Consider the following 12,262-nt stretch of genomic DNA (forward strand, 5'->3'; position numbering starts at 1 on the left):
CTGTCATCAAGGCAAAGGGTGGCTACTTTGAAGAATCTCAAATATAAAATATATTTTGATTTGTTTAACACTTCTTTGGTTACTACATGATTCCATATGTGTTATTTCATAGTTTTGATGTCTTCAGTATTATTCTACAATGTAGAAAATAGTAAAAATAAAGAAAAACCCTTGAATTAGTAGGTTTGTCCAAACTTTTGACTGGTACTGTACATGTATTATTTCGTTATTTGATTGAATTTCTAATTAAATGTAGCATAACGTCTTATGTGTGCATGACATTTCGCCATGCCCATGGATTTCTGTACAATCTGCCCTCCTTTCCAATGTGTACCAATCTGGTGATAGACAGCCTTGTTAAGAACAGTAAATTGTTTACTGTTTCCCCTCCCACCCATTTCCCCTTCACCGAGACAATGTAATGGCGCCAGGCTACATTGTTCTCAAGTATACAGAACATGCACCTTGGAAAAAGTAGGTAAGACTCGGAGGAAGTAGTGCAATACAATCTGTTCCACTGACTAGCCAGTCCTGATGTGGCTGCACTTCGCAAAATGACTGCCAGAGAGGATAACAATTTAACAAGGGATTGTGGTTTCAAATCCCTATCTTCGCTCTGTCTCATAGTATGAAGTCAGTTCCTCCATGTACTTAAATGCACCATCTCTCTCCCAGAAAAGGGAATGTGGTGGATTATTAGGAAGGTAATTAACTAAAGACTGTATGACAGTAATTAAATTAAGTGCGCTGAGATGGTACTCTTTGGCAGCAGTGTAAATCCCTCAGTATCTGAGATGAATATGGCATGTCAGGGCAGACGGGATAAATCAATTGATGCCTACAGGGGAGTAGGTAAAGTCTTGAGCCCAGGCTGACTTCCTGTCAGAAAGACAGGGTATAATTTGATGAGGTTTTCTGCGTCAGCTTCCTTAGTGCAGCTGACATCAATCACAGGAGGAGACTGAGCTCCCTTTGGAGAGGGGTAGAAGGAGATAGAAAATGATACGAGGGCTTTGAAAGTGACACACATTATTTATTCTGTATCAGTTCTCAAATAAGAGAAGGGGTTTCTGGCTGCACACTACTCTCAGTGACGCAGGTTGATTCAATGATTTAATAAATAATAAACATCACTACAAGAAAGTGATGGTATTTATTGGAAATGCTATCTGAATGACATGATACTTATGGCCCCTAACTGTGAATGACACAGTATCTTCAGTCATGAAGTACTATATTTATATGTATATTTTCTAGATTTGTAACGCTTCACCGATACTCATCGCTCCCCGATTCAAATGTTTAAGATACATCGGTCCACGTATCGTTCCTGTATTGTATCGGAGTCTTGAAAGGGAAAGATGCACGTCACTACTATTTTGACATGCATTAGCATGAATTTGAAGTGCACACTGAAACACCACATTATCTGAAAACCAGGGAAGTAAGAAGAATACTTGATGATGCGATTTTTGGCCTGTAACAAAATAATCTCTTCAAAACTAGCTGGTGGAGATTACTGCTGTCTGGAGTGTGGTGGAGTCTGTCTATAGTGGCAGCCTATGCTTGCTACTGTTGAAAGCCTACCTGTACAGGGAGTTTGATTGTGTGATAAACATTCTACCTTCTTTCTCACCCACTTCCCAGACAAAGCAGGAGGGAAAAAGCATGCCTCACCCCCATCTTCACCCCACCTCTTAAAATAGCAGCTACCACATCTTTGTTTGACAAGGCTCATCTCACCCCAGTTATCCCGAGCAACCCTGGCATGAGATCTAACAGACGTCACGCTGCTTTCTCTCTTTTCTACCTCTCCTATTTCCCCTTCTTTTGCTTTTTTCCTCTAAAGTACTGCACTGCATTTTCCGACATTCCTTCCTACACTTGTAGAAAAAAATATGCCATCTAGAACCTAAAATGGTTCTTCGGCTGTCCCCATAGGAGAACCCTTTGATTAACCCTTTTTGGTTCCGGGTAGAACCCATTTGGTTCCTGGTAGAACACTTTTGGGTTCCATGAAGAACCCTTTCTACAGATGGTTCTACATGGAACCCAAAGGGGTTCTACCTGAAACCAAAAAGGGTTCTACCTGGAACCAAAAACGATTATCCTATGGGGACAGCCAAAGAACCCTTTTGGAACCCTTTTTTCTAAGAGTGTATGAGCTCAAGGTCACCTGCCTAAAGCCCCCACTTTTACTGAAGCAGTTGTGGCTCGACTGGGCGACGCCATTGTGAGTGCAGCACTCATCTAATTTAATTATATCTCTGTGGTTGATATAAATTGACTAGAGAATGAGACTCAAGGTCTGTCGCTTTTCTTATGCAATGAGGTTAATTGGCCCCGCCTTCCACCTGCAATTCAAAGCCGATTGGAGGGTATAAATGGCTTTAATTCTATTTAATATGTAGCGAGGGCATACGTTTTGGCAGTAATCAAATACATGTTTTATGTGGTGCTGTGGGGTTAAACTGTGTAGCATTGATCATCCTCTTCAATGTGTACTTCGTCGCACACCCATTCACACACACACACAAACACTCTGTATTCACTCCGTGGAGATGCAAGGCTGAGTTCAATGCTTACTGTTCCTCTCACATCTGGATTGGAATTGAGAAATTATAGAATTGCTAACCTTTAGTTCCCCTAGTTTACTCTCCAAAGTTTTCCTCAGAATAGCTTAGGCTCCTTTCAGAATAAAGCTTAGAAAAAAACATGTCATGATTGAATTGAAACATAGGCAAATTAAATGACTTGGCAAAGTCATGATCAAAGAGGCTAGAACAGGTGACGCCAACGGTGAATGTAAACCTAAGTAAGATTTGTTCATGGCAAGTCAAGGCTGGGCATTTCAGGCGCTGCTCACTCTTGGATTGCGTCCTACCTGACAGGTCGCTCCTACCAGGTGGCGTGGCGAGAACCTGTCTCCGCACCACGTGCTCTCACCACTGGTGTCCCCCAGGGCTCAGTTCTAGGCCCTCTCCTATTCTCTCTATACACCAAGTCACTTGTCTCTGTCATATCCTCACATGGTCTCTCCTATCATTGCTACACAGACGACACACAATTAATCTTCTCCTTTCCCCCTTTTGATAACCAGGTGGCGAATCGCATCTCTGCATGTCTGGCAGACATATCAGTGTGGATGTCGGATCACCACCTCAAGCTGAACCATCAGCAAGACGGAGCTGCTCTTCCTCCCAGGGAAGGACTGCCCGCTCCATGATCTCGCCATCACGGTTGACAACTCCATTGTGTCCTCCTCCCAGAGTGCAAAGAACCTTGGCGTGACCCTGGACAACACCCTGTCGTTCTCCGCTAACATCAAAGCGGTGACCCGATCCTGCAGGATCATGATCTACAACATTCGCAGAGTACGACCCTACCATTCGCAGTCACACTCCAAACTCCACTATAGCCAAGACCTAATCCAGGCACTTGTCATCTCCCGTCTGGATTACTGCAACTCGCTGTTGGCTGGGCTCCCTGCCTGTGCCATTAAACCCCTACAACTTATCCAGAACGCTGCAGCCCGTCTGGTGTTCAACCTTCCCAAGTTCTCTCATGTCACCCTGCTCCTCCGCACACTCCACTGGCTTCCAGTTGAAGCTCGCATCTACTACAAAACCATGGTGCTTGCCTATGGAGCTGTGAGGGGAACGGCACCTCCTTACCTTCAGGCTCTGATCAGAACCTACACCCAAACGAGGGCACTACGTTCATCCACCTCTGGCCTGCTAGCCCCCCTACCTCTATGGAAGCACAGTTCCCGCTCAGCCCATTCAAAGCTATTCGCTGCTCTGGCACCCCAATGGTGGAACGACGCCAGGACAGCGGAGTCACTGACCACCTTCCAGAGAGACTTGAAACCCTACATCTTTAAGGAATACCTGGAATAGTATAACAGTAATCCTTCTACCCCCCCTCCCCCATCCCCCCATCAAATGACTTCAATGTAAATGTAAAGGCTGGGCCTGCCATACAAAACCAGACAGAACTTGTCTTTATCAACTTATCATTTATCATGTGTTTTCCTATTCAAATTAAATGTATTTGCACCTCCCTTCAAATTAGTGGATTTGGCTATTTCAGACACATCCATTGCTGACAGGTCTATAAAATCGTGCACACCACCATGCAATCTCCATAGACAAACATTGGCTGTAGAATGGCCTTACTGAAGAACTCAGTGACTTTCAACGTGGCACCATCATAACATTTAGTGGAAAGCCTTCCCAGAAGAGTGGAGGCTGTTATAGCAGCAAAGGGGGGGACCAACTCCATATTAATGCCCATGATTTTGGAATGACTTTTGGCCATGTGTATTTTGATTACATAACCCCTAGTGTGATTGATTGACATCACATTTTCTGTATTTTAAATGTAATGTTGCCTTGACTTTAACTAACCACCTTTGCTCACATCTCATCTACAGTGGGGAAAAAAAATATTTAGTCAGCCACCATTTGTGCAAGTTCTCCCAATTAAAAAGATGAGAGAGGCCTGTAATTTTCATCATAGGTACACGTCAACTATGACAGACAAATTGAGAATATTTTTTCCAGAAAATCACATTGTAGGATTTTTTATGAATTTATTTGCAAATTATGGTGGAAAATAAGTATTTGGTCACCTACAAACAAGCAAGATTTCTGGCTCTCACAGACCTGTAACTTCTTCTTTAAGAGGCTCCTCTGTCCTCCACTCGTTACCTGTATTAATGGCACCTGTTTGAACTTGTTATCATTATAAAAGACACCTGTCCACAACCTCAAACAGTCACACTCCAAACTCCACTATAGCCAAGACCAAAGAGCTGTCAAAGGACACCAGAAACCTGCACCAGGCTGGGAAGACTGAATCTGCAATAGGTAAGCAGCTTGGTTTGAAGAAATCAACTGTGGGAGCAATTATTAGGAAATGGAAGATATAAAAGACCACTGATAATCTCCCTCGATCTGGGGCTCCACGCAAGATCTCACCCCCGTGGGGTCAAAATGATCACAAGAACGGTGAGCAAAAATCCCAGAACCACACGGGGGACCTAGTGAATGACCTGCAGAGAGCTGGGACCAAAGTAACAAAGCCTACCATCAGTAACACACTACGCCGCCAGGGACTCAAATCCTGCAGTGCCAGACGTGTCCCCCTGCTTAAGCCAGTACATGTCCAGGCCCGTCTGAAGTTTGCTAGAGTGCATTTGGATGATCCAGAAGAGGATTGGGAGAATGTCATATGGTCAGATGAAACCAAAATAGAACTTTTGGTAAAAACTCAACTCGGCGTGTTTGGAGGACAAAGAATGCTGAGTTTCATCCAAAGAACACCATACCTACTGTGAAGCATGGGGGGTGGAAACATCATGCTTTGGGGCTGTTTTTCTGCAAAGGGACCAGGACGACTGATCTGTGTAAAGGAAAGAATGAATGGGGCCATGTATCGTGAGATTTTGAGTGAAAACCTCCTTCCATCAGCAAGGGCATTGAAGATGAAACGTGGCTGGGTCTTTCAGCATGACAATGATCCCAAACACACCGCCCGGGCAACGAAGGAGTGGCTTCGTAAGAAGCATTTCAAGGTCCTGGAGTGGCCTAGCCAGTCTCCAGATCTCAACCCCATAGAAAATCTTTGGAGGGAGTTGAAAGTCCGTGTTGCCCAGCGACAGCCCCAAAACATCACTGCTCTAGAGGAGATCTGCATGGAGGAATGGGCCAAAATACCAGCAACAGTGTGTGAAAACCTTGTGAAGACTTACAGAAAACGTTTGACCTGTGTCATTGCCAACAAAGGGTATATAACAAAGTATTGAGAAACTTTTGTTATTGACCAAATACTTATTTTCCACCATAATTTGCAAATAAATTCATAAAAAATCCTACAATGTGATTTTCTGGATTTTTTTTTCTCAATTTGACTGTCATAGTTGACGTGTACCTATGATAAAAATTACAGGCCTCTCTCATCTTTTTAAGTGGGATAACTTGCACAATTGGTGGCAGACTAAAAACTTTTTTTCCCCACTGTAAATGGGAGGCTGGGCCAATGAGGCTGCCCTCTGCATCTCCAATTCATCACACAGGTTATTTTACTATCCATGGGAAAGCAGTGCTTCTTTCTCTGGCAGCAAAGGGCAGACAGTGTACATACCTCCCTCCCAGCTGCGTTCATAGGAAGAAAGCACAGGCCGCTCCCCTTCTGCTCTCCAGAGGAGGGGGATTTGGATTGAAGAGGGGTGTTTTTTATAGCCCATCACTCATACGCCAGGTATCTCTCTCTCGTTCTCTCTCTATTTCTCCCCCAGAGTGAAACGATTTATGCTCACTCCTGGCCCTGTGGTCAGGATGGCTCATCATATTTATAATGTAGAGAAAATTGCTCTTTGGACAGTGGGGCCCTCAGCGAATGGGAGCCATTTTCTCCCCCCAAAACGGTGAAATAGCAATTAGGTTTATCTCTCGTTGTCTCTCCCACCCTCTATCTATCTGATTGTGCTTTTTGGGCGAGGGCAGGTGTGTGCAGTGGATTTCAGGCGCAAAGCATGCCGGGAAAACTCGAAATAAGTCTCTCTCTCTCTCTCTCTCTCTCTCTCTCTCAGCCTCAGCCTCAGCCTCAGCCTCAGCCTCAGCATCTTGAGGATTGTCAATTGTCCATCCAACAGCAATAACATTTGGATTGCCTTGAAGTCAGCATGTGTTGTTTTTTTCCCTCAGGGAGAGGAAGAGAAGGAGGAGGGGGGAGGAGACTGGCTCTTCTTAGCCTCCTCTACATTTTTATAGAGAATGCTGTTTGGTTTAGATACACTCTCAGACATTCTTGCTTACCTCATTGTGTGTACCCTGTGGTTGGAATGCACTGGTCGGACTGACTGATGTGTGTAGAGTGATTATTGCTTAGCAAGGCTGTTAAGGAGAGCCAACGGGAAAGCATTTCCGTGTTGCTGCAGTTTTGCAGTGAGCCAATCGATCGGCATCCGCATCGACCCTTTTGTTTATGCACTATGACTTACCCCTGGAAGCCTTCAAACCAGAAAACACACCTTCACAATGGAGTGGCTGTTAAGAAGCACTGTCCATAACATAGTCATTCACTGCTTTTGCACAGCACTCAAGCTTTTTTAGTAGCATACTAGGCCCAACATACATCTAGTACCTGTAATTCAATATCTTCAGAAGAGCCATGTGTCATACTGACAGTAAAAGGAGACATGGACATGTTGAAGTGTTATAGCTTGTGACAAATCCCTTCGTTGAACAAATAACAGCTGCATCTTCCACACAAAACACTGCAGTACCAACATGACAACCTGTCTCCTTTGCTGAATAGAGTGACTGATCACTGTATATTGGTTGGTTAGGGAGGAAAGTTTGCAGGTTGCAGCCATTTCTGGACATTTTGCCTTCCTCTACCCTCCTCTCTGTTCCACAGACGTAAGGTTGGCTTCTTGCCTGCTCTTGCCGGGATTGCTGGTCATCAGATGACCATAACCACCGACATCCATCTGCTGCTAATGCTCAGGTTGTGGCGAGTTCCGAGACAATCAGAGCCATGTCGTCAAGTGAAACGGGTGTCACTCCTTTGCATCCCCAGTGTCATGACTAAACCTGTTGCCATGGAAATCTGGGGCCCGAAGGTCCATTTTAGCTAGACAGTTCAGTTGACTCCATCCTAATGCCTTAGTTGCAGAGAGGTCTGACACCGTGTGTGACCGCTGACCACTGACCACCACTGGAGGCATCATTATGAGCAGACCTGCTGGACTGATAAATGTTGCTCTTTAGCTGCCTCAGACACGTCTAAGATGAGGAACACAGCAACGGGTCCACAGTGGGGTGACCAACCATTAAAGGAAACCCCAGTTGATGAATCCTGCGCAAATAGAGAGATGGCTGATTCCAAGCTCTCTGCTAATTTTGTTTGATTTCCGCGTTTGCGATATGGCCTTTGAGCCGACCTTGAAACTCCTAAATGTCAGACGTGAAAAGATTTTTAAAAGGAAGAGGGAGAGACTGTACAAGCGATAAGCCTAAACAACCATTCTACTAAGATGTGCTTTGACCTTTCCAGCTATTAGCAATGTCAGAGGGCTGTAAAGCACCAGAGAGGTAGGCTCAAATGCTGGCTGCTGTACTGCGAGATAGGAGAGCTGTGTAGAGTTGATGTTGATAGTGCGATGGAGCTTTTACATGAACTGTAGAAAAAACAAACAGTGATACTGTCTCATGCTTGCCATACCTGATTTGCTAGTGCAGCCAGAGTCTGTCTGCTCTGGCTGCCAGATGGAGCTGATTTGAGACAGTGCAGTGGAGGCTGTTATTAGAGTGGAAAGATTTCATTTGATGTTCTGTCTTTATGACAAGGCTAAGATGCCAAACCTCAGGGTATGTCAGTGAGATAGAGGGAGTGTTTTGTGTGTGTGTGTGTGTGTGTGTGTGTGTGTGTGTGTGTGTGTGTGTGTGTGTGTGTGTGTGTGTGTGTGTGTGTGTGTGTGTGTGTGTGTCTGTGCACAGGTACGTGCGTGTTTACGTGTGTGTCTCGTCATGTTTCGATTAGATTCTCTGGCATCATGTCTGATGCTGTCTCTGATTAAGGTGGATAACATAACTCATGAGTGTGACTAATTTACAACTCAGTAGATGCCTGTAGGGATGTATGTATGGCTAAATGAATACATATCCAGTCGATAAAACTGAAAATCCTTCAATATTCATTAATGAATAGGTTTAATCAAGTGTTGCTTTGTTTGTTTATTTAATAGCAATATTAGCATGTTCATTTGTCTGATTAGACAAACACTACAAATGTTTTAGTTTCCCACTGAGGGAAATTCATTCAAGGTGCAAATGCTGCAATACTGTAGTGATCAGTTCAGTTTTCCAGTTCAGGTCCCATGCAGAGTAGCTCAGTGTGCATAGTGTCTACTCTGTAGGGTTTGCATGGCAGATATGAAACACGCTAATAGATACAGGCATGACTGTGCCCTCCTGAAGTCTGGTTGAAATGTATATTCAAGCCCCGAAGGGCCACAAGAAAAATTATGATGCAACGATGAGCTGCCAGAGATTTCAAATGAGCGCTTGATCTCACAGGCTTTCTAAATGCAACCATTACCCAAATCCCCTGTAGCAGTCCAAATGTCCCAAAAAAGCTCACACAATCTGCGTATGAACATGGCCTTATTACAGAGCTCTATCCACACCTTTCATGTCATTGTCTCTTGTGAATGAATATGCACAGTCAGCTACCACAGTCAAATCATTTAAATCTGTTGGGATTTTTCATTTAAAGTCAACAGAAATTGTTTATCATTTATCTCCCACACTGCTCAAGTCCATTGATGAATGAAAAGCAATCTCAGCTCTGGTGGAAGATGAGCTCTTTTTCAAGTTCTTGTGTTTTTCTGTCTGTTCTTAGACGTAATCAGTCGTCTTTCATTGTCAAGTTAATTAACTTTATCTGTAAAAGTGACAGTTGGTTTTTTTCTTTTCCTCATCTGTGTTTTTTCTCCCTGTCACTCACAGGCAGATTGGCAGGTGGCCCGAGCTGAGCCAATGACAGACGGCGAGGAGTCTTAACGTCGGGCAGACTTGAGTCCAGCCAACGTAGGCTGCCACATAGAACAGAGTGGAGGCTACCCACACACACACACACACACACGGATGAGAGCCCAGGCCGCCGGCTTGTGGACAATGCCAAGTGGTGGCTTCCCCTCCACGTCGATAAGGTACGCTGAATATCATGGCCTTGGTGGAGTTTTTTTTTGTTTACCCTCAAGAACTTGACGTGGCTGTGTTCCAATACCTTCCCTAGAATACTAGCTACTTAGAGTTCATGGCTAAAGCATTTCTTCATTCTAAGTGGTAGGCTAGTATGCTAGTGCAGATATTGGAACATAGCTGACTTCTTACAGTCTGTGGGAGACTTTGACCCTGTGTCACACAGCAGACTAACTTACTGTAGGAAATGTTGATGAAATAATGACTTGCTCTACCCTGATATCCCCTAATTGAATGTCTAAACATGATAAACGACTTGCTATTACCTGCTTGTTACATGATGTGTATGCAGTAAGGCTGCCTGTAATGGATGCTTAATGCTCATTCTGGATACAGCTTCTCATATTTTACTGTACCAGTAAACACACTCATTAGCTGGATGATGTCATGTCTAGAGGAACATGCCAGTGACAAGTGGGTGCTTATTTGGAAAATAATTTGTCACAAATACATGCCCCAGAACTAAAACTCCTAATTAGAGTATATAGGCCACATATTAGGTAGCAATGGAGGCTTAATTCCTCTTGAATAGTGATTAAATGTCACTGGAATATACAGCATGGTCTAGAGCAGGGTTATCCAACTCTTACCCTACACGGTCCAGGGCCTGCTGGTTTGCTATTCTACCTGATAATTAATTGCACACACCTGGTGTCATAGGTCTAAATCAGTCCCTGATTAGAGGGGAACAATGAAATAATGTAGTGGAACTGGCTTCGAGATCCAGAGTTGAGTGTGAGGGGTCTAGAGAATAAGACTGATGTTGGAATGTTTTATTGGCCTATGTCTGAGAGAACTCCCAACCTCACGCCCCATATTCCAGTTTCCCTGGGCATGCCAAGGGCAGTTTTACCGCAGCTGCTGCCAGGCAGGGCAAGGGAGTGCCGGGCCGGGTAGAGGGATGGTTGGGACAGGAAGGCTGTACATGAGGAGGCTACATGGCCTCCCAGGGAGAGTTCCTGGCCTCTTCTTAGAGAGTCTCCTTTGACCCACATCACATTGATTAGAGTCATGTTAGATGGCCGAGATAGAGAGGCAGCTTGGAATGTGAACATAAAGTCCCCAGAGTCATAGATATCAGGCTCTACAAAGAGACACTGTACTTGAACCCTTTCCAGGGAGATTTTTTGCCACTTTCCCCAAGTGTTAGTGTGTAGGTTACACAATCTGGGGAGCAAGGACATACCACTGGAAGTCAACATGCAGTAGTGCAATGGAATTGACAACAGCATTCATTCATTGGTTTGCCATTCATTTGGCACACCAATGGTGATACTGTATAAATATGAAAACCATTTAAATGCAATTCATATTTTTTAAATCTGACCTTGAGGTTTCTCCATCAAGCTATACCATTAGAAAAAAGGGTTTGAAAATGGTTCTTTGGCTGTCCCCATACGATAACCCTTTTTGATTCCAGGTAGAATCCTTTTGGATTCCATGTAGAACCCTCTTTGGTAATGGTTATATCTGGAACCAAAAGGGTTCTATCTGCAACCAAAAAGGGTTATTCAAAGGGTTCTAAATTGCACCTTTTCTTTTCTTATTTGCCACCACTTCTTACAGTATAATGTGTTCTGCTTGCATTAAGAATATGCCCTAAAGATAGATGTGAACCAGTAAACTTGTTGTGACTGTCACTGCATTATTTAGTGATTTAGTTTGTGTGTGTGCGTGTGTGTGTGTCTGTCTGTCTCTGTGTGTCTCTGTGTGTGTGCATGTGTGATACAGTCAGAGCTATTCTCCTGATAAACTCAGCAATCAAAAAGGTTTTTTATACATAGATCAATTCATTAACTAAACAACTTATGTCATAGTTTAATCTTGAGCTATGTCCATATACTTTCCTGATTAAAATGAGCTTACATTCATCTTTAGACAGACATATACAGTGGGGAAAAAAAGTATTTAGTCAGCCACCAATTGTGCAAATTCTCCCACTAAAAAAGATGAGAGAGGCCTGTAATTTTCATCATAGGTACACGTCAACTATAACAGACAAATTCAGAAAAAAAAATCCAGAAAATCACATTGTAGGATTTTTAATGAATTTATTTGCAAATTATGGTGGAAAATAAGTATTTGGTCACCTACAAACAAGCAAGATGTCTGGCTCTCACAGACCTGTAACTTCTTCTTTAAGAGGCTCCTCTGTCCTCCACTCGTTACCTGTATTAATGGCACCTGTTTGAACTTGTTATCAGTATAAAAGACACCTGTCCACAACCTCAAACAGTCACACTCCAAACTCCACTATGGCCAAGACCAAAGAGCTGTCAAAGGACACCAGAAACAAAATTGTAGACCTGCACCAGGCTGGGAAGACTGAATCTGCAATAGGTAAGCAGCTTGGTTTGAAGAAATCAACTGTGGGAGCAATTATTAGGAAATGGAAGACATAAAAGACCATTGATAATCTCCCTCGATCTGGGGCTCCACACAAGATCTCACCCCGTGGGGTCAAAATGATCACAAGAACAGTGAAAATC

General features: G+C 43.7%; 1 protein-coding gene across 1 annotated transcript in view; it reads left to right on the forward strand.

Annotated features, from left to right (window-relative positions):
• LOC121567406 (leucine-rich repeat and fibronectin type III domain-containing protein 1-like protein) overlaps window positions 1-12,262 on the forward strand; it is a 155,775-nt gene that overhangs the window by 78,684 nt on the left and 64,829 nt on the right. The window contains exon 2 of the mRNA XM_041877430.2: window positions 9,519-9,721. Coding sequence (XP_041733364.1) covers window positions 9,657-9,721 — 65 coding nt within the window. The 5' untranslated portion in view covers window positions 9,519-9,656. The remainder of the gene's footprint in view (window positions 1-9,518; window positions 9,722-12,262) is intronic.

Source organism: Coregonus clupeaformis, chromosome 6, assembly GCF_020615455.1.
Source record: "Coregonus clupeaformis isolate EN_2021a chromosome 6, ASM2061545v1, whole genome shotgun sequence".
Taxonomy (NCBI): Eukaryota; Metazoa; Chordata; class Actinopteri; order Salmoniformes; family Salmonidae; genus Coregonus; species Coregonus clupeaformis.